This window comes from Callithrix jacchus, chromosome 3 (genome assembly GCF_049354715.1).
Source record: "Callithrix jacchus isolate 240 chromosome 3, calJac240_pri, whole genome shotgun sequence".
NCBI classification, from domain to species: Eukaryota; Metazoa; Chordata; class Mammalia; order Primates; family Cebidae; genus Callithrix; species Callithrix jacchus.
The window spans coordinates 191298073-191320682 of NC_133504.1; the positions used below are offsets into that span (position 1 = coordinate 191298073).

The following is a 22610-nucleotide window of genomic DNA, read 5'->3' on the forward strand; positions in this document are numbered from 1 at the left end:
GGCACCCCGGTGCACGCCGGGACTGGTAGTCCGCGCCTTAGGGCGTGGGAACCCCGGTGCACGCCGGGACGGGTAGTCCGCGCCTTAGGGTATGGGCACCCCGGTGCACGCCGGGACGGGTAGTCCGCGCCTTAGGGTGTGGGCACCCCGGTGCACGCCGGGATCGGTAGTCCGCGCCAGAGTACGGGCCGGCCCGGTGCACGCCGGGATCGGTAGTCCGCGCCCCAGAGTGCAGGCCGCCCCGGTGCACGCCGGAACCGGTAGTCCGCGGTGGCACGGTCCGCCCCTCACCTGGCCGGCCGCGGGCGCCGAGGGGCCCAATGGGAGCAGCGGCCTGGCCGCCCCGCCCCGCGCCTCGGGACGTCTGTGCCGGGACCAGGCCGCCGGCGGTGCCGGATCTTTAAGCTGAGCGCCTGCAGTCCGGGGTCAACCCCCGCCGTCAACCGTCCGCGCGGGCCGGGCCTGAGGCGCCGCCGGGTCGACGAAGCGCCGCAGCCGAGGCGGAGAAGGAGGAGGAGGCAGCGCAGGAGGCCGGAGCGGCCGCCGCGCCCGGGCACATGGCGTCCATCTTACTGAGGAGCTGCCGCGGCCGGGCGCCCGCCCGCCTCCGGCCGTCGCCTCTAGCCACCGCCCCGCGGGGTAAGCGGTGGGCGCCCCAGGGCGGGGCTGGTTGTCACGGCGACGCGGGGGCCCGGCGGTCCGGGTCTCGTTGCGGGCTGGGCCGCGCCGCTGGGCCTGGGCCTCGTGCTTTGACCTTAGGCGGCCGGGTCCCCGCGGGTCACTGCCTCCCACACAGGCCTGGTGAGCCGGGTGGAGCGCGCGGCCTTTGGCCGCGATTGGGGTCCCCGGGGCGAGCCTTGGGTGGGCTGCGGGAGCCCTCCCCGCCCGTCACCGACGACGTGATGCCAGCGACCTGCACGCGGGGGACACGCGGACTCCGGCCCCGGGGAGAGTCCTGGGGTGCGTGGCCTGCGGAGCTGTCCGCAGCGAATGCCCTCCCGGGGTGTGCCCCCCACTCCCCCTCTCTCCGGTTAACCAGCTTATCTCAGTTCACGTCCTTCCTTGTAAAATTGCAACGAACGTAAAACTAAGAGAGACTCCAGGAAAGGAACCGAGTGCAGCGGAGCAATCATACTCAGCAGCCCTCAAACTCCTGCGCTCAAGCTCCTTCTGCCTCGGCCTCCCAAGCTGCGAGTTGTGCCACACAACGGCCACCTAATTTTTGGGGGATTTTTTTTTTTTTTTTTTTTTGTAATTTTTTTGTAGAGACAGAGTCTTGCTATGTTGGCCAGCCTGGGGTCTCGAAGTCCTAGACTCAAGTGATCCTCCTGCTTTGGTCTCCCAGAGTGCTGGGACTACAGGAGCCACCAGCTTCAATTCTTGTCTCCCTGTTTTCCCCCTTCCCGCAGAGAGATTTGAAGATTGAAGTTGCCTGTATCCTCCCAATTTTGTGTTGTTTTTTTTTTTTTTTGGAGACAGAGTCTCTTATCTGTTGCTTAGGCTGGAGAGCAGGGATGTGATCGTGGCTCACTGCAACCTCCGTGTCCCAGGTTCTAGTGAATCTTCTGCCTCCCGAGTAGCTGGGATTACAGGCGCCCACCACCATTACCAGCTAATTTTTGTATTTTTCGTAGAGATGGGATTTCCCCATGTTGGCCAGGATGTTCTCAAACTCCCGATCTCAAGTAATCCACCCTCCTGGGCCTCCCAGAGTGCTGGGATTACAGGCGTGAGCCACCGCGCACAGCCCCCGGTTCTTGTAATTTTTCAAAATAATGGCTGCTTAGCCACTGAGAGTTTTGGAGTGGTGGCAACGCACAGTGTGAAGGTGAAGCGCAGCGTCTGGTCTTCCTAGTTGCTGCATGAAACCTTAGAGCTCTCTCTGGGCCTCCTGGTGATCATAGAAGTACTTTTGCCACTTGGTGCTTATGTCACAGGTTTTTGGCAAAAATAATAATAGCCTTTTATGTGTCGTTCTGTCATTTCGTGAGCACGGGCGTCTTCTGTGGCTATCACTGCACTTTGTGACAGGGACTCTAAGGGGCCGATAATGGGTTAGACAGCAGGTGTGTTTCAGAGCCAGTGAGACCCGGGGCTGGACTGTGGAGGAGGCTCCTGATCCCTGTGAGTGGTGCACCAAGTGGAAGGCTGTAGGCCCCTGCTCTTAGCATCTTACACGCTGAGGTTCACTGTCACAGGTTTTCTTTTCTCTCCCATTCTTCATTCTGAGGGCCTTTTTCTGTCCTGGGACCCATCTGCACCACCCTTCTTGATTGCCTCTCAGGCTTTCCTTGTCCGCAGTGACCTTGCCAGCTGTGAGGACTGCTCAGTTGTGGTGTAAGGTGCGGCTCTACTGGTATTTCTTGATGTTTCCTCACGATTAAGCTGGGAAAGATGATTTTTCGGGAGGAAGACCACGGAGTGGAGTGTTCTCATCACGTCCCATCAAGCCTCCATGCTGTCAGAATGATTTGTCACTGTGGATGTTGACCTTGATTAGCAGGCTGAAGTGGCGGTGGTCAGGTTTTCACTGCCCAGTTGCTCTTCTCCTGCCTCTCCATACACGGGTAGAAGCAGGGTTGACTCCAAGGGCTGTGTGGGAGAGGTGACCGCTGGCCTGAGCCGCCTGGGGACAACAGAGCCATTTGTTGAAACTGGAGAAGACTTGGGGAAGAGCAGAGTGGGGAAGCGATTTGAGAGTTCTTGGAGGTGTTGACTGTGCGGAGTCCATCAGACCTGGGGGGCACTTGGGGAGGAGGTGGAGGTCAGGTAGGGAGGATCTCCCAGGTGAAGAAAGGTATGTAATGGTCAGAAATGCATTCAGTCTTTGACCTGATCCTGGCATCAGCACTGAGGGCTGAAAACCCTGGAACTTTCTTGAATGATGGGAGTGTCGTTTTTCACTTGTTTTTTGAGGCAGGGTCTTGCTCTGTTGCCCAGGCTGGAGTACAGCAGCTCGATCATGGCTCACTGCAGCCTTTAAGCGATCCTCCTGCCGACTCATTTGTTTATTTTTTATAGAGATAGGGTCTCTGTATGTTGCCCAGGCTGAACTCCTGAGCTCAGCAACAATCCTCTCCCACCTTGGCCTCCCAAAGTGCTAGGATTACAGGCATGAGCTTGGGAGTGTCTTCTTTTCATTATCACTGCACCTGAGTCTATGCTAATGCGGTGACTCCAAGCAGGCCCTTAGATTCCAGTGGTGGCACTGAGCGTGCTGTGATTAGAGGGTGGGAACTTCCTGCCCCTTCCAGGGAGGGGTGAGTTAGTTCAGTCCCCATGGCCAGTGGGCCAGTACCGCAATCAATCATGAAGCCTTGATGAGAATTTCTGGGTGAGCAGGCTGGTGAGGCTTCCCAGTGGTGTGTGCCGCTCCACAGCACCCAAGGATCCTGTGCTTAGGACCTCCCTGGCCTTGGTGTCTTGGCCTCTCTCTCTGGTTGTTCCTGGATACCCTTTATAATGAACTGTGATAGTAAGAACCCGTTGCTGACATCTGAGCCATTTTAGTGAATTTTCAAGACCAAAGTGCTCATGGGAACCCCCCGCTTTGTAGTCAGCTGAAGTGTGGGTAGCTTGGGCACATGGAGTGGGGGCAATCTTGTGGGACTGAGCCCTCACCCTGTGGGGTCTGCTCTAATTCTGGGTAGTGTCAGTGTGGAATTAAATTGGTGAACTCCCAGTTGGAGAATTGTCGGTGTTGGAAAAAAGAACAGAAGGGCTTTTGTTGATCACACGGAGCAGTGATCCCCATCACCCTGGACAGCCTTGACTGTGGGTTCCTTGGAGAACTGGGGACAGAAGCCTTCAGAACAGGTTTTGGGAAGAGCCTAGGAAGGGAGCCGGTGGGACAGGAAGTGTTAGAAAGTGGGGTCACTGGGGGGCAGATAAGGGAGCTCTGGGAGACCTACCTGCCAGCCTGTCTGCTTGCTGGGCTGAGCCCTTGAGGTACAGGAGCTGGCCAGGGCAGGGGTGGGGGGCTGAAGGTGCCGTGGTGTGGGGAAGATATCGGAGAAGGTGCTGAGCCCCTTCATGTGGAGAAAGGTAGGGGCCAGAGCTGGTCCTCAGCTGGAGTGAGAAGGGTCTTGGTGTGCTCAGTCGCACTGTGCTTTTAAATTTTAACTTGTAACTTGATGTGTATGAGAACATAGCTAACATCTTCCCCTTAACTGAGCTCCCAGTTTACAGACCAGACTGTTACAAGCCCTAAATGTGGCCCATTGTGGGAATTTCCTTCCCCATGGGAGTATGAGAGTTGCCCCTATTTAATGAGGTGCCTGTCCTCCCCATCTTGTTCCTCTTCACACGTGGATCTTGTAGCTGGCCGGAGTGAGCGCCCCACAGCTTACAGCTGCTCCTGCAGCTCCCTGGCTGAGGACTCATTGCCACCCCACTGCCTGGAGAGGCACCTCAGGGTGCCACCTGCTGGCTCCTGGCACTGCTCCTCTGGCCCTGCTGCTCCTATACGTGTGTTGTTCCCAGCGTGAGGTTTGATCACAGTGGGCCCTGAACATCAGTAGTATGAATGAACTCTATGCTTATAGGGACTAAAGCAAGTTAGAGAAAGCATCAAAAAATATGTTAAAATCCTTAAAATGCGCTACACACTCCTCACTGTTGTTCATATAAGAAATGGCTTATTCCACTAGCTTTTTTTTTTTTTTTTTTGGAGTGCAATGGTGTGATCTCAGCTCACTACAACTTCCACCTGCTGAGTTCAAGCAATTCTTTTCCCTCAGCCTCCTGAGTAGCTGGGATTACAGGCACGCACCACCAGGCCCAGCTAATTTTTGTATTTTTAGTAGAGATGGGGTTTCGCCATGTTGGCCAGGCTGGTCTTGAACTCCTGACCTCAGGTGATCCACCCACCTCAGCCTCTCAAAATGCTGGCATTGCAGGCATGAGCCACCACGCCCGGCTTATGGTTCTAGTAATTCTTACAGCTCTTGCCTCTTGGGATGTTTGCTCTTGCTTGCTCCATAGGGCTCTCTGCATAGAGGTCATGTGTCCACCAGAGCCAACTGCAGTGAGTGGGGATGGTGCCACCTGGTAGGATGCTCCCTCCCTGGGGCTGGCCTGCTTGGCTTCCCTCTTGGGTGTTTAGAGCCAGGGTTTACTTGAGGCTCCCCATCTTTCTTTAGGACTACTTTGCAATACTGTTTTCCTAACTGGGGCAGACCCTTCACTTAGCAGTGTTCTGATACCTTCCAACACTCGGAACTGGCTTCCAGAGACTTACACACAGAGGTTTCTACAAAAGAGATCTGTACTCTTTCAGACTTTTTTTTTTTTTTTTTGAGACACTGAGTTTCGCTCTTGTTGCCCGGGCTAGAGTGCAATGGCGTGATCTTGGCTCACTGCAACCTTTTCCTCCCGGGTTCAAGCAATTATCCTGCCTCAGCCTCCCACATAGTTGGAATTACAGGCACGTGCCACCATGCCCGACTCGTGTATTTTTAGTAGAGACAGGGTTTCGCCATATTAGTCAAGCTGGTCTTGAACTCCTGACCTCAGGTGATCCACCTGCCTAGGCCTCCCAAAGTGCTGGGATTACAGGCGTGAGCCACCGTGCCTGGCCTTCTTTCAGACTTTAGAAGAAGATATTATGCTGGGCATGGTAGCTCATGCCTGTAATCCCAGCACTTTGGGAGGCTGAAGCAGGAAGGTTGCTTGAGGTCAAAAGTTGGAGACCAGCCTAGACAACAGAGCGAAGCCCCTCACAAAAATTAGCCAGGCATAATGGTGCTCACCTGTGGTCCCAGGGACTTGGGAGGCTGGGGCAAAAGCATCCTTTGAGCCCAGGAGTTCAAGGCTGCCATGAGCCGTGATCATACCACTGCATTCCTGCCCCGGCAAAGTCAAATAAATAAATAAAAATGAATAAAAGGCTGGAGATGGTGGTGCGTGCCTATAATCCCAGCACTTTTGGAGCCAAGGCAGGCGGATCCCCTGAGGTCAACAGTTTGAGAGCAGCCTGGCCAACATGGCGAAACCCATTTCTACTAAAACACGCACACAGTAGCTGGGCATGGTGGTGGGCGCCTGTAATTCCAGCTACTCAGGGGGCTGAGGCAGGAGAATGGCTTAAACCCAGGAGGTTGCGGTGAGCTGAGATCATGCCATTGCACTCTAGCCTGGGCTTAAGAGAGAAACTGTGCCTCAAAAAAAAGATCAAAAAAAGAAAGACATTGGTATAAATCCCCGATTTACGCCGTTTTTACTCTCCCCTGTCCCTGTTACAGGTAGTCCGGGGGATCCTGCGCGTCTCAGCTGTACCAGCACCCTGGGGTCGAGGAGCTGCCTGTGAGTAACTCAGCGGCACTCTGCACCTGTCTGAAAACAGCTTGGAAATGTGTTTGAGGGAAACAGTGTATCCTATTTTCCTGTTCTTTGTTTCTTTTAAACCTTCATCTTTCCATGTTGAAAGTGATTGTCACGTGCCTCAGTGAATTTCGGAAGTGAATGAACATCCCTGACCTTAGGGCCCGGTGGCAGATGTCAGTACTTTGGTGCACAGTCAGTGTCATCTAATGTCTGTAGGTTCTTGGAAACTGCAACTTTTATTTATTTATTTATTTTGAGACCGAGTCTAGCTCTTGTCCAGGCCGGAGTGCAGTGGTGCAATCTTGGCTCATCGCAGCCTGCCTCGGCCTCCGGAGTAGCTGGGATTACAGGCATGCTCCACTCTGCCTGGCTAATTTTTGAATTTTTAGCAGAGACAGGGTTTCACCATGTTGGCCAGGCTGGTCTTAAACTCCTGACGTCCCGTGATCCTTCTGGCTCGGCCTCCCAAAGTGCTGGAATTATAGGTGTGAGCCACCGTGCCCGGCAGAAACTACAGCTTTAAGGTCCTCAATAACGTTTTATTTATAACTTTGGATGAGAAAAAAATTGGTTTTCTTACAGGTCTTTTTGCTTAAAGTTGCATTTTCTAAGAACGCATGGACAGTGTTAGGTGAGCACTTCACTGCGCTTTACCCTGAACTTTACGGAATGTATCTGGTTTTTAACACGTGCAGTTTTCTTTTTTTTCTTTTTTTCAAGGCAGGTTCCTGCTCTGTCACCCAGGCTGGAGCTCAGGGCACTACCGTAGCTCATTACAGCCTCAAACTCCCGCGCTCAAGGGACGCTCACACCTCAGTCTGCTGGGTAACTGAGGTTGCAGTGAGCTGAGATTGGGACCACAGACATGTGCCACCCTGCCTGGCTAACTTTTAAATTTTTTGTAGAGAAAGGGTCTCATTATGTTGCCCAGGCTGGTCTCAAACTGGCCTCTCAAAGTGTTGGTATTACAGGCGGGAGCCACCGCGCCCGGCCCCAATCCTTTATCTTCTATGCATTGACATCTGTGGGTCAGCTGTCATCCAGGAACCAGGATGAAGAAGCACTTGGTTTGTAGTCTCTCTTATTCTTCACACAGTTGCCATTTTTCATGGCTTTCCACTAAAAATAATATTTGTAAAAGGTGTTTTGGATGCGCCAGGCAGTGTTGTGGGTGTGGGATCCATCTGTGAACACAGAGCAGACTCCGCAGGTGCCTGCAACCACGGGGTGTAGGTGTGGCGTTCCCGTGCCCGGCTCGGGCTTAGCCCTTCCCTGTGGCAATCACAGTCCAGCAAGATGGCAAGTAATACCAACACGTGGTGACAGTGCAGCATAGAGACTGTGGTCCCGCCAGGCTGGCGGGCCAGGCCAAGAGGGCTTCCTGGAGGGAGTAGCACCTGCAGCCCTGTCCTGAGCTTGGTTGGAGGCCGCCACGCTCTTGCGTGCTGTCCCTCTGCCCGGCATCCCCCTCACTTAGTCTCGCCTGGGCTCTCAGGTCCAGAAGGCCGCAGTAGCGCTCGTCTCCTCTCCCGACTCTCCTGCTTCCTGTGCGGGGGAGCAGGACTGAGACACCCTCCTCCTCCTCCAAGCCCTGTCACTGGCTGCTCACTCCAGGCTGCTGCTGTGTCTCCTCTCAGCTGTGAACCTTCTCTGGTGGTTCCTGGGATTGAATTCCCTAAAGTAAAAACAATTCACGTGTGAAAACATGGCCTTCCTTAAAACATACCTTCAGCTGAGTGGATTTGGAGAGAACTGCCGTAAGCAGCAGGGCCACGAAGGGAGTGTTTCGGGGCTGGAGTCCCTGGGCACACACGCGGCGTTTGCTGTAGACACGACAGAGCCTCTGTTTGCCAGCGTAGTCCCGTCTCTGTGCACCCTCACCAGGCCTTCCCTCAGCCTCGCCACTGCCACAGCATCGGCCTTAGCTTTCCATTAGATTTCTCTTCTTTTTTTTTTTTAATTTAATTTTTTTGAGACGGAGTCTCGCTCTGGTTTCCCAGGCCAGAGTGCACCGATGTGATCTCTGCTCACCGCAAAGTCCGCCTTCCAGGTTCAAGCGATTCTCCTGCCTCAGCCTCCTGAGTAGCTGGGACTACACTAATTTTTGTATTTTTAGCAGAGACGGGGTTTCACCATGTTGGTCAGGCTGGTCTTGAACTCCTGACCTCATGTTCCGCCCGCCTCAGCCTCCGAAAGTGCTGGGATCGCATGTGTGAGCCACCGCGCCTGGCTGCTGCCGCCGCCGTTTTCTCCAGCAGGTGTTCCTCCCAGGGGACCGGTTCCCCCAAACCTCATCTCTCTGGACCTTCCTTTGATTTCTTGTCTATCCTCCTCCTAAATTCCTTTGATTTCTTGTTTAGACTTTCCAGTTCTAAAACAGTCTTTTTGGGGTTGTAACTGAAATGTCATTAAACCCATCAAACCACTTGGGAATATTCCGTTTGTTTACTTATTTATTGAGACAGAGTCTCACTCCGTTGCCCAGGCTAGAGTGCCGTGGTGCAGTCATGGCTCACTGCAGCCTTGATCTCCCAGGCTCGAGCCATTCTCCCACCTTGGCCTCCTGAGTATTTGGGACTGCAGGCATCTATCACCAGCTGCTGGGATTGCTGGAGGATGTTACTGAGCAGGCCCCCTGTGGGCCCGCCCAGCTCTGCATGGCTCCCTGCCCTCGCCAAGTCTGCTCTGCGCGTCTCTGCTCTGGTTTTCTGAGCCTTCATGTTTGCCTGTCGATACCCGGTGACTGCTGGTGCCATGCCTTCTTGTGGAAGCCACCATCTTCCTTGCTAACTGAGGGTTGGAAAGTTGTGTAATTCAGCTTGATGCAGGGTGTGTTCTGTGCATGGGTCTGTCATCATCCACACTGGAAGGTGAGGCCACCTCACAGAAGGACCGCAGGCTGGTCGGGGGCAGGCTGAGCCTGCGCGGGCTCTGCTGCATTCTGTGTGGCCTGGCTCTCGGCATGTCATGACTCAGGGCTGCCTGGATTTGGAGCCTTTTCCTGGCTCAGAGGTGACCCCAGAGCTGGGGAGAACCTGGAGACATGGTGGATGGGGCTAGGCCAGGGCCTGAAAGAGAGCCGGGAGCTGCCCTCACTTGGGGAGGTGACCAAGGGTGGGGTGCCTGTCCTCTGCCCCACCCCTCCCAGGCCTCCCTGGTGCCCAGCAGGCACTTCCCTGTGTATTTGCATGTCTCCCTATTCTTCAGGACCTGGCCGTGAGGTCAGTGTTGGCTTTGCCTGTCTGTACTTGAGGGAAGGTTTCAAGCCTGGGAGAGTTCTTGGGGGAGGTCCCAGACCATGACTGGTGCCACAGTGGAGCCCCAGCCACTCTGGCTTTTGACCCTGATGTGTGCTCACTCGAAGCTGCTCTGGGCTGGTGGTGCCCTGTGCCAGCTGCACTGCCCTCTCCAGGCTGTAGGCTGAGGCAGGCCTGTGCCTGCAGGCCTCCAGGATCCCCATCAGAGAAACAGACCTGGCCTGCAGCCCTGATCAGTGGCTCCTCCACCGCCATAAGGGGGTGGTGATGAAAGCAGCATGCTGGGACGTCGGGGGCTTCCATGTTGCAGGTACCATCCTGGTAGTTAGTGTCGTCAGCAGCAGCATGCTGGGACGTTGGTGACTTCCATGTTGCAGGTACCATCCTGGTAGTTAGTGTCGTCAGCAGCAGCATGCTGGGACGTTGGGGGCTTCCATGTTGCAGGTACCATCCTGGTAGTTAGTGTCGTCAGCAGCAGCATGCTGGGACGTTGGGGGCTTCCATGTTGCAGGTACCATCCTGGTAGTTAGTATGGGGGCTTCCATGTTGCAGGTACCATCCTGGTAGTTAGTGTCGTCAGCAGCAGCATGCTGGGACGTTGGGGGCTTCCATGTTGCAGGTACCATCCTGGTAGTTAGTGTCGTCAGCAGCAGCATGCTGGGACGTTGGTGACTTCCATGTTGCAGGTACCATCCTGGTAGTTAGTGTCGTCAGCAGCAGCATGCTGGGACGTTGGGGGCTTCCATGTTGCAGGTACCATCCTGGTAGTTAGTGTCGTCAGCAGCAGCATGCTGGGACGTTGGGGGCTTCCATGTTGCAGGTACCATCCTGGTAGTTAGTGTCGTCAGCAGCAGCATGCCGGGACATTGGTGACTTCCATGTTGCAGGTACCATCCTGGTAGTTAGTGTCGTCAGCAGCAGCATGCCGGGACATTGGTGACTTCCATGTTGCAGGTACCATCCTGGTAGTTAGTATCGTCAGCAGCAGCATGCTGGGACGTTGGTGGCTTCCATGTTGCAGGTACCATCCTGGTAGTTAGTGTCGTCAGCAGCAGCATGCTGGGACATTGGTGACTTCCATGTTGCAGGTACCATCCTGGTAGTTAGTATCGTCAGCAGCAGCATGCTGGGATGTTGGTGACTTCCATGTTGCAGGTACCATCCTGGTAGTTAGTATCGATCATCAGCAGCAGCATGCTGGGACGTTGGTGGCTTCCATGTTGCAGGTACCATCCTGGTAGTTAGTGTCGTCAGCAGCAACATGCCGGGACATTGGTGACTTCCATGTTGCAGGTACCATCCTGGTAGTTAGTATCGTCAGCACAAATTCATGACGGAGGCTCCCAAAGCACAGAGAGGTCAGGTTACTCAGTCAAGGTCACACAGCAGTAAGAAGTGGAGCTGGAATTTGAGCTCCAACAGTGTGCTCTGGAGCCCGACCTCGCTGCTGGCATCAGGCCAGGCATGGAGGGCCGATGGAGGCAGAAGGAGCTCGTGTGCAACACACGTGGCCTTTGAGGTGAGCTGGGGCCGCCGGGGGGATTTGTGCCCAAGCAGCAGGGGAGTTTCTAGTGTGCTCGGCGAGACATGCAGGAGATCGTGAGCCTGAAGGGGCCTGACACAGTTAGCTGTTTCAGTTTTGGACCGTAAGTGGAGTCACAGCATTGCCCTGCGGTCAGACCGTAGTCTGTGTTGAGCACAAACCCTAGGTTCTGGGCCAGGCACAGGCCATGCTGCAGAAGCTCAGGCTGCAGTGGCTTCCTCACGGCCTCTCTGTGAGTAGGTATGGCACAGGCGGCTGCTGGGACCAATGCAGCATGGACCGAGATGGGTCTGGGTTAGTGCCAGCCTCCCGCTGCCGCCTGTGAGGCCTGATGTGTGGCCCTCAGGAGCCCACATTCCCGTGGGGAGAAAGCAAGTGTGGTGCACACAGTGTACATCTGGTCTCTAAGACAGCCAGGTATCAGCAGGGCACCCGCTAGGAGGACAGAGTGGTGGATGGTCAGGGAGGTCTCAGCTAGGGATGTCCAGGCAGGGACAGCTGAGAGGCTCTAGGCTGAGAGCCTGCTGGTCCCGGACACAGCGGGGGTGGGTAGAGGAGGAGATGGGCCTTGGGCCTTATTCTTTGGACCTTGCTGCTTTGTGCTGGTCTCTGTGGGAAGGGAGTGTGGGAAGGTGAGGTCAGCAGGCGCCCTTGCTGATTTGGAGGACTTGCTCAGGAGCCATAGGTCTTTCTAGAAAGTCACCTGTTAGAGGAGAGGACCTCCAAACTCAGCAAACCCTACTCTGCACCCCATTCCCCCATGAAGTGCCAAAACAATGCACCCTACCTCCTCAAGTCACTGGGTGTGGGGGTGTGAGGCCCACCTAGGGATCCAGCCTTTGCTGATTGTGCCTGTGTCTGACCTGCCCGTCCTTCTGTGGGGGCCGGCAAGCCCATGGTGTGGGGCTGAGGGGCTGCGCACTGTCCTGGTCTCCCTTCTGAAGGGCTCCCCAGGGGGCAGTGCAGACATCAGGGAGTAGGTGGGATTGTGTGTGTGTGGTTGTGGCATGACGTGGCACAAGGCATGTGAGTTTTGCTGCTGTTGGTGTTTGGTGCTGAGCTGTCGGAGGCTGGTACTGGCCCTTACTACCATCTGTACTCTTCCCCTTTCAAGGAGTGTTCCGTTGGGCTGCTGTGCTCCCATCCACCCCGTGTACCCATCCTTCAGAGGCGATCCCCTTGGCTGTTGGACTCTGAGGCCCGAATGCCTTCGCGCAGTGTCGAGAGCGCCATGGACCTCCACATCTGTGGGTTTTGTGTTTGTGGGACCTCAGTGCCTTCCTGTGCGCGGCTGGCACTCTTCGCGTCCTGTCCGCGATGACTCGGTAGTGGAGAAGTCCCTCAAGTCCTTGAAGGACAAGAACAAGAAGCTGGAGGAAGGCGGCCCTGTGTACAGCCCCCCCGCAGAGGTGGTGGTGAAGAAGTCCCTCGGGCAGAGGGTGCTGGACGAGCTGAAGCACTACTACCATGGCTTCCGCCTGCTGTGGATCGACACCAAGATCGCGGCACGCATGCTCTGGCGCATCCTCAACGGCCACACCCTTACCCGCCGGGAACGCAGGCAGGTAATGGGGCCCTGTCCAGTCCTTTCTATTTTTTCTTGCTCTGTCACCCAGGCTGAAGTGCAGTGGTGCAATGATGGCTCAGTGCAGCCTCGATTTTCTGGGCATGGGCGATCCTCCTGCCTCAGCCTCCCAAGTAGCTGGGACCACGGGCATGTGCCACCACACCTGGCTAATTATTTTTTGTAGATCCAGGGTCTCACTTTGTTGCCCAGGCTGGTCTCAAACTCCTGGGCTCAAACGAACCTCCCATCTCAGCCTCCTAAAGTGCTGGGGTTACAGGCGTGAGCCACTGTACTTGGCCATGCCCGAGTTGTTTTCACTGTATAGGTTGGTTGAAAAATATTTTTAGGGCTTGCTTTCTATTTGATGGAGAAAAAAAATCAGTAAAATCTATTGCCTAGGAAACCTCGATCTACCCGTATGCTTCCTCTACCCTCCACCACAACAGTCATCTACACCCGGTGGGTGTCCCCTAACCCAGTTCCGACACCATCTACCCGGAGATAGTGTCAGATCCCACAGGATGAGGACTCTGTCCCCAACATGCCCCCCACCAGTCTCAAGTCCAGACCGCTCGGAGCTTCTGATGGACTGGCTTCAAGTTAGGGTCGCACCACCCCCTCTGTTCTTACTTTTTGAGACAAGAGTCTCACTGTTGCCCAGGCTGGAGTGCAGTGGCACAACCTCCACCTCCCCGGGTTCAAGTGATTCTCCTGCCTCAGCCACCTGAGTAGCTGGAACTATAGGCGTGCACCACCACACCTGGCTAATGTTTGTATTTTTTTTTTTTTGGCGGGGGGGAGGAAGTCAGGAAGGAAGGGAATAAGGACGGTAGGGAGAAGGAAGGGATGAAGGAAGGAAGGAAGGGAGGAAGCGGGGAGGGAGGGAGGGAGGGAGGGAAGGGAAGAAAGGAAATCAAGCAATGAAAGAGACATTGCCGACCTGGATCTAGAGGTTTACAAGTTGATTTCTTTTTTTTTGAGAGAAGGAAAGAAAAAAAAAAAATAAGTAAAGGAGAGGAAGAAAGAGGAAGAGAAAGAGGGAGAGTAAATGGAAATATTGCTTTATTTTGAAAAAAATTGGGTATTAATAATAGCCAATTAATGTTTCATTTAAACTAATGGGTAGGTGTGATGTGGTATTGACAAGAATGTATATTTTGTGTATTTGAAGTGGGGAGCTCTATAAGTATTTATTAAGTTTACTTGTTCTGGATCTGAGTTCGAGTCCTTGATATCCTTATTAATTTTCTGTCTCATTGAATCTAAGTCTCGTATCTGGGTGTTAGGATTGTTAGCTCTTGTTGTTGCATTGATCCTTTTACCACTATATCTTTGTTGCTTTAAAATCTATTTTATCCGATACAAGAATTGCAACTCCTGCTTTTTATTTATTTATTATTTATTTTTGCTCTCCATTTGGTTGGTAAATCTTTCTCCATCCCTTTGTTTTGAGTCTTTGTGTATCCTTGCATGTGAAACAGGTCTGGATGTAACATGCCGTTGGGTTTTGGCTGTGTCTTTTGATTGGGAATTCAGTCAATTTAAATTTAGGGTTACTGCCATTTGATGTTGACTGGCTGTTTTATCCATTCGTTGGTGTAAATTCTTCTTTATGTTGGTGCTCTTTACTTTTTGGTATATTTTTAGAAAGGCTAATACTGGTTGTTTCTTTCTGTGTGTAATGCTTCTTTCAGAAGCTCTTGTAAAGCAGGCCTGGTGGTAATAAAATCTCTGAGTTCTTGCTTGCTCATAAAAGATTTTATTTTTCCTTCAGTTGTGAAGCTTAGTTTGGCTGGATATGAAATTCTGGGCTGAAGGTTCTGTTCTTTGAGGATGTTGAATATTGGCCCCCACTCTCTTGTGGCTTGTAGAGTTTCTGCTGAGAGATCTGCTGTAAGTCTGATAGGCTTCCCTTTGTGGGTAACCTGACCTTTCTCTCTGGCTGCCCTTAGTATTTTCTCCTTCGTTTCAACCCTGGTGAATCTAACAATTATGTGCCTTGGGGTCACTCTTCTTGAGGAATATCTTTGTGGGGTTCTCTGTATTACCTGGGGTTGAATATTGTCCTGCTTTGCTAGTTTAGGAAAATTTTCCTGAATAATATCCTGAAGGGTATTTTCCAGCTTGGATTCATTCTCTCCGTCGCATTCAGGTACACCTATCAAACGTAAATTTGGTCTTTTCACATAGTCCCACATTTCTTGGAGACTTTGCTCATTCCTTTTTATCCTTTTTTCTCTAATCTTTTCTTCACGTTTTATTTTATTAAGTTGGACTTTGACCTCTGATATCCCTTCTTCTGCTTGAACAATTTGAGTGTTTAAACCTGTGTATACTTCTCGGAGTTCCTGTATTGTATTCTTCAGTTCCATTAATTCACTTATATTCCGCTCTAAGTTGTCTATTCTCAATAGGATTTCATCAAACTTTTTTTCAAAGTTCCTAGTTTCTTTACATTGCGCTACAACATGGTCTTTTAACTCACCAAAGTTTGTTATTATCCATTCCTTGAAGAGTGATTCTGTCATCAGGATGTGCTCGTTCTCCATCAAGCCTTGTTCCATTGTCGATGTGGAACTGCGATCATCTTTAGAGGGAGAGGCGTTCTGACTTTGAGTATTCTCAGCTTTTTTACGCTGGTTTCTTCCCGTCATTGTAAATTTATCCTCCTGCAGTCTTTGAAATTACCAACTTTCAGATTAGGTCTCTTGAGTGGGCGTCCAGGTTGTTAGTTCCCAGGGCCAGAGCAGCTGCGTTAAAACTGATGGTGCTTTTCTTCCCAGGATTCTCCTGTCTGGCTTCCTTCTTGTGTCCGTAGTAGGCGACTCTGCCTTCCCGGGGCTCCAAACCTCGGTCAGAAGGGGAGCCGGTCCTGTTTACTCTGCTCCGAGAGCTGCCGCGTCGAGGTGCCGGCGGAACCGCTGCGCCCACCACGAGAGTCACGCTGGCGACTCGTGTGTTTCCACCACTGGGGGATCTCCTGCTCCGTGAGCGACCAGACTGTGTCTGAAAGTGTGGCGTCCTCTAGTTCTCCGCGCCTTCCCTGAGAGCTGCAACCCCGGGATGTTAGCGATCGTCCATCTTGGATCGTTCTCCTAACGTTTGTATTTTTAGTAGAGAGGGGTTTCACCATGTTGGCCAGGCTGCTCTCAAACTCCTGGCCTCAAGTGGTCTGCCTGCGTCAGAAAGTGCTGCGATTGTAGGTGTGGGCCACTATGCCCAGCACCCTCTTTGTTTTTAAATTGTTTTAATTTTTTATTTTTGTGGGTATGTGGCAGGTGTATGTATTTAAGGGGTACCTGAGGTGTGATGCCCCTCCCCCTTTAGGGTCTATTAATTTTTTATTTTTGTGGGTATGTGGCAGGTGTATGTATTTGGGGGTACATGAGGTGTGATGCCCCTCCCCCTTTAGGGTCTATTAATTTTTTATTTTTGTGGGTATGTGGCAGGTGTATGTATTTGGGGGTACATGAGGTGTGATGCCCCTCCCCCTTTAGGGTCTATTAGTGTGCTGGAGTGACTCACAGAACTTAGGGAAACACTTAGGTTTACAAGTTTTCTATAAAGGATGGTGTAAAAGATACAGATCAAGAGACCTCAAGGCAAGATATGTACGGGGAAGGGGCATGGAGCTGCCGTGGCCCCCGGGGTGCGAGCCTCGGAACCCTACACGTTCGGCTTTCTGGAAGCTTCTTGAACCCAGTCTGCTTGGGTTATGACCTTCCCCACTCCTTGTGGGAACCTCTTTAGGGAGGGTCTTAAAACGCATAATCAGAGGGTTGGGAAGATTAGTGACCTGCCTTAGGGCAAGGGAAGGGAGGGTGGAGAAGTCAGAGGCCTGCCCAGAGGCCTGACACACCTGACGTTACCATGGAAGCTGGTGACAGGGACAGCGGAGCCTGGAACCAGTACCTGCCACACCACCCCTGTGGGTGAGCGCCTTGCCACCAGATGGCAGCACCGTCTGCTCATGCTTCACTCCTTCCCACCGGCAGTTTTCAGCACACACCTCTGCCCACTCCGTGCCTTGACGCTGTTGATGCCCTGCTCTGTCTCCCGGGAGGGTCTGCATCTGCGCAGTGGCGTCGCGGGGGCACCTGTGGGCCTTCTCTCTTACTGCTTCCGGGTCTGTCTGGAGGGCCGCCTGTGTCCCTCTGGGTGAGTTTGTTTCTATTCTTGGGATCCTTGCTCCTGACCCCAAGGTTCCACATCTGCCACCTGTCGAGAACCTGCTCGCTCCCCAGTGCCCAGGCTCTCGGGAGCTCCTGGCCTGGCCTCTGCTGCCCCAGCTCCTGCTGCCCCAGCTCCTGGCCTGGCCTCTGCTGCCCCAGCTCCTGCTGCCCCAGCTCCTGCTCTCCCTCCCGGTTCGGAAGAGTCTTTGTTTCTGTCTGTCTCAGGGCTGCAATCTAGATGATTTCTTTTTGTTCTACTCATTCTCTTTTCAGCGGAAGTAACTGCTTGATGCAGCCACTGAGGTTTTATTCTCAGTCCCCATGTGTTTATCTCTAGAAGCTCAATTCATTTTTCAATTAATTTCTTTTTAATTTAAAAGCGGTGGGATCCCCTTCAGAGGGGTAACCTCATGTGGAGTAGGTGGTGAGCTAGGTTCTTCTGTACAGATACTGTTTGCCTCTGTGAGTGCCGGGGACGCCATGGGCCGCAGAGGGTGCAGCCTGCGTGGGAATGGAGGCCACCCTCACAGGCACAGCCTCATCTGTCTGCTCCATCCTTTCCTCCCAAGAACACCTCGTGGTTTCTGGCTCTTAGGGATTATATGACATTTTTGTGGGCTCTGCTATTTACTTACTTATTTTTATTTTTGAGGCAGGGTCTCGCTCTCCCACCCAGGCTGGAGTGCAGTGGCCCCCTCATAGCTGACTGAAGCCTCAGCCCTTGCAGGCATAAGTGATCCTCCCACCTCAGCCTCCCATGTAGCTGCGACTGCAGATGCACACTGCCGCGCCAGGCTAATTTTTGAATTTTTTTGTAGAGGCAGGGGTCTTACTGTGCTGCCAAGGCTGGTTTCAAACTCCTGGCCTGAAGCAGCCCTGCTGCCTGGGCCTCCCACAGCGCTGGAATCAGAGGCATGAGCCATGGCATGCAGCCGTGGATTGGGGCACCAGGTTTCTTTTTAAAGATCATCCTATGGGCTTAAATGTGCTCTGAAAGGATGGGATTTGTAGTTCTGCTTTTGTGTTTACAAACATTTTAAGAAGTTATTTTCCTGGCCAGGTGCAGTGGCTCACTTTGGGAGGGCCGCAGATCACCTGAGGTCTGGACTTCAAGACAATCCTGGCCAAGATGGTGAAACCCCATCTCTACCAAAAATACTAAAAAATTAGCTGGGCATGGTGGCACATGTCTATAATCCCAGGTACTCAGGAGGCCGAGGCAGGAGAATCGCCTGAACCAGGGAGGTGGAGGTACAGAGAGCTGAGGTCACATCACTGCACTGCAGCCTGGGTGACAGAGCTAGATGCCATCTCAAACAAAAAGTTGTAAGTTTGGATTGTAGCAATGGCTTCACAATGTGTAAATTTACCAAAAATCACCAAATTGATTTAAAATAGGTGAATGTTACGGTTTGTAAACTAGACCTCAGTAGAACTGCTAAAAAAATGAATGGGGCATATCAAAAAACACATGTCCCAGCTTTAAAGATGTGGTACCGTTTGGAAATAAAGACAGCCATAAATTCTAAGTCGGTGAAAAAATACAGGCGTCTCTGGGTCCAGTGTGATAATAAAGAGAAAATGAATGTACAGGAAGGCAGCGTTCTCCCTCCTACAGATGACAGATGGGAAAGTGAGGCTGGCTCCATGAGCTCGAGGAGGGGAGAGAGGTGAGGAGGAGGAGGACATTGCTGCTCTCAGGCCGTCTCCCTGGGACCGCTCACTTGTAGCCAGTGGAAACACAGGAACTACATGGTCCCTTGGCCAGGGGACCCCAGGGAGCAGCATTGAGGAGGGGCAGTATCAGCCTCGCTGTTTTCCACCAGTTGTTCAGGCTTCATGGGGATTTCTGGTTGTTTCAAATTGGACGTCTCTTTAAGGGCATCAAACACTAGTTAGTTTATGTCAGGAAACACTTGGGTTTTTTCCTAACGATTGCTTTGTAGTGTAGTCTTAGGGAACACAAGAGAAGCCCTCCTTCTAAAGTGCCCTCCAGAAGCAGGTGTGGCTCAGCTCTTCCTGGTGACCCCCAGCACGCTAGTAATGCCCAGTCCTCAGCCCGCAGCCCTCACTTGCTGGGCCCTGAGCCCAGGGTGCTGGCTGGTGGCCTTGGAGGACCAGATTGCCGGGAGCACCCAGTGGCCCTTGGTGTCAGCACCATACCCTGCTTTTCTGGAGGCTGCTGGTATTCGCTTTGGCCCTGAGAAAGAAGTGAGTTTGGGACCGGTCTGCTAACGGGTTCTGGAACTTCGAGTCCTCAGTGGGTCCTGTGAGTCACTGCCTGAGGTTGTGCCTGTAATGGATCATAGGAGAGGTGCTCACACCCCTCGCTCCTATTCCCGCATGTGCTGTGTCCCCTCTAATGCATTCCCGCCCCTCTCCAGTTTCTCCGGATCTGCGCTGACCTCTTCCGCCTGGTGCCGTTCCTTGTGTTTGTGGTGGTGCCCTTCATGGAGTTCCTGCTGCCTGTGGCTGTGAAGCTCTTCCCCAACATGTTGCCCTCCACATTTGAGACCCAGTCCATAAAGGTAAGGGGGGCAGCCCAGTTGTTTCCGTAGAATGCATCTGAAATTCATTGTGATGGCTGCCTCGTTTGCGACTCTTTCGGGTGCTAGATATCTCTAAGGCTTTACGTATCTTCATATCATCCTGTGCAATAATTAGTTCTGGATGCTGGTTTTGGATTTGTTTCTCTTTATTTATTTTCGAGACAGAGTCGCTCTGTCACCCAGGCTGGAGTGTGGTTGTGTGATCTCGGCTCACTGCAACCTCTGCCTCCAAGGTTCAAATGATTCTCTTGCCTCAGCCTCCCAAGTAGCTGGGATTACACGTGTGTGCCACCACACCCAGCTAATTTTTCGAGACAGGGTCTCGTCCTGTCACCCAGGCTGGAGTGCAGTGGCATGATCACCGCTTGCTGTAGCCTCAAGTTCCTGGACTCAAGTGATCCTCTTGTCTCAGCTCCCGAATAGCTGGGACTACAGGCTGAGCCACCAAGCCCGACTGATGTTTTTTGTTTTTATAGGCAGGGTCAGCTACACAGGGTTGGCCGTGTTGCCCAGGCTGGTCTCAAGCTCCTGGGCTCAAGTAATCCTCTTGCCATGACCTCCTAGAGTGGCATTACTATGCGTGTGAGGCACTGCTTCCAGCTAAGTGTGTTTGAAAATACAGTTTTTCTAGGCCGGCGTTCTCCATGCTGTAGGGAAGTTGAGAGGTCCTTCCAGGCCAGGGTCAGCCAGCTGCAACCCACAGGCCAGATCAGGACCCTGCCTGCCCTGTGGGGACCTGTGATGCCGAGTCACGTGTCTTGTCTGGTGGCTTCTGTGAGGCACCAGCAGAGGTAAGCCGTTGTTTTGGATCGTACAGCCCATGAAGGCCAGACGCTTTCCTGTCCAGACCTTTATGGAAAGTATGATCATGGGTTTTGTTTATTTTTTGAGACGGAATTTTGCTCTGTCACCCAGACTGGAGTGCAGTGGTGTGATCTTGGCTCACTGCAACTTCTACCTCCTGGGTTCAAGCGATTCTCCTGCCTCAGCCTCCCAAGTAGCTGGGACTACACGTGTGCATGCCTGGGGCTAATTTTTGTGTTTTTAGTAGAGATGGGGTTTTGCCATGTTGTCCAGGCTGGTCTCGAACTCTTGACCTCAGGTGATCCACCCACCTCTGCCTCCCAGACATCTGGGATCATAGGCATCAGCCACCATGCCTGGCCCACACGGGTTTTTTTGTTTTTCTGGTTTTGGTTTTTGGTTTTTTTTTTTTTTTTTTTGAGATGGAGTTTCGCTCTTATTGTCTGGGCTAAAGTGCAGTGGCACGATCTCAGCTCACTGCAACCTTCACCTCTCGGTCCAAGTGATTCTCTTGCCTCAGCCTCCTAAGGAGCTGGGATTACAGGCTTGTGCCACCACGCCCAGCTTATTTTTGTATTTTTAGTAGTGACAGGGTTTCTCCATGTTGGTCAGGCTGGTCTTGAACTTCTGACCTCAGGTGATCCGCCCCCCTCAGCCTCCCATGGATATTTTTTTAAACTATGAAATAAAAGAGTTTGAGAATTTTTTGCGCTTAGATGAGAGTCAGTGTTTTGTGAAATGTTTCTGGGGGTGGGCTGCGGGCAGGCATGAGGTGTCTCCTCGTCCAAACCAGTCTGAGCAGTTGGAGTGCACTCCTGAGCCCACCGCTCTGCCCTTGCAGGAGGAGAGGCTGAAGAAGGAGCTTCGGGTCAAGCTGGAGTTGGCCAAGTTCCTGCAGGACACCATCGAGGAGATGGCCTTGAAGAACAAGGCAGCCAAGGGCAGTGCCACCAAGGACTTCTCCGTGTTTTTCCAGAAGGTGCTGTGATGTGTCTGAGCCCCGTGACCTCACCAGGGACCCCTCCTTGCTTTCTCTGTTTTCTCTTCACTGTGCTCAGCAGAGAAGAGCTCCCCTAGGCAGCTCAGTGGGGGGCCGGTGAAGTGTCAGGAGTCTGGCCCCCGTGAGCTCCCAGTGAGTTGAGCTGTGGTGCCTGCCCCTCATCAGCCTTCAGAATCACGTGTGTCTATGTCTCGCCACCCTTCAGCCGTCCAGGTGCAGTAGACTCTGACCCATGAGGAGCCTGACACCCTGATGTTGTGAGGTGTGGGTGACTGGGCTGGCTCCTCTGCTGGGCACCACCCTCTGGCTGGAGTCATTCAGGAAGGCCGCAGGTTCCAGGGGCTGGGCAGAGGCCTGGACTTCAGGGGCAGTGGGGGCTGGAGAGGAGGGTCGGCCCTCGAGGTTTCCTGTGGTCATGTGGCCAGTGAGGTGAGGATGGGAGAGAGGGTGGGTGCCACACACAAGATCCCTGAGGACTAGATGGGACTGATGAGGCCAATGTCTTTGGCCTGAGGGACTTGTGCCACTTTGGAGTCACAAAGATGTGTCTGAAGTACAGAAAGACCTTAAACCAGGGGCTAGAAACTCCAGGCACATGTGTTTATCATCTGTGGTGTTTTTCCGCTGCGGCACAGAGGCAGGTGGGTTCTATGGCTGCAGAAGCAGAAATGCTTGCTGTCTGGCCCTTGATAGAAAAGACTGCCAGGCCAAGGTCTAACCACAGAGAAGCCTCTTGGAGGAGGCGTCACAGCCATGGGGCTGCTGAGGCCCCCCGAGGAGTGAGTGTGCTTCCTGGGGGCAGTCATGCTTTGGGAGCCTTGCCCAGGATGCGGCACCTTGCAGAGCAGGAGGAGGGCTCATCCCAAGCTTTCCTGGGCCTCCCAGCTGCCAAGAAAGATGTGCTCACAGTCACTGCTTTGGGATGCGCTGTGTAGGGCGGCCCCCGGGAGCGCGCCTGCCACCTTGTCTCGGAGCTGGCGTCCTTCATGTTACAGTTTGACTTGGGCACCAAGTCGGGCTTGTTCTCCCTCATCTGCCCTCTCTGCTAGGGATCCTCCTACCCCAGCTCTTGGAGGAGACAGCTGGTGACTTGTCCCTCAGGTGGGAGGAACTGCAGAGGGTCGCCCAAAGGGCCCTGAGTGATCTGCGCTAAGGGGCTCTAGCTCTCTGTGAAGAGCGAGATGGTCTCCCCACCCCCGAGGCTCAGGCGGTCATCCCTGGGAGGTGCAGGTGCACACAGGTGCGCCTCTTCGTATCCCAGAGCAGCAGGGTCCTGGCCGCTTCTGTGGCAGAGATCAAAGGACCCGCACACAGCAGCCGGTGGGCCCCGGCCTCCCCCGCAGCAGACACAGCAGCCTTGGGTGTGCTGGCTCAGGCAGGAGGGGTCCAGGGGC

General features: G+C 53.3%; 1 protein-coding gene across 5 annotated transcripts in view; it reads left to right on the forward strand.

Moving 5' to 3' along the window:
- The first annotated feature begins 345 nt into the window (after window positions 1-345).
- Window positions 346-22610, forward strand: part of LETM1 (leucine zipper and EF-hand containing transmembrane protein 1) — a 42100-nt gene continuing 19835 nt past the window's right edge. For 2 of the 5 annotated variants that reach the window (XM_035294315.3, XM_078367727.1), the window contains exons 1-5: window positions 346-801; window positions 6243-6303; window positions 12239-12689; window positions 19248-19391; window positions 21058-21195. In XM_035294315.3, the coding sequence (XP_035150206.2) occupies window positions 558-801; window positions 6243-6303; window positions 12239-12689; window positions 19248-19391; window positions 21058-21195 (1038 nt within the window). In that variant the 5' untranslated portion in view covers window positions 346-557. Of the gene's footprint in view, window positions 802-6242; window positions 6371-8056; window positions 12690-19247; window positions 19392-21057; window positions 21196-22610 lie in introns of all 5 variants that reach the window. The other 3 variants (XM_002746046.6, XM_035294313.3, XM_078367728.1) reach the window with 2 other exon arrangements.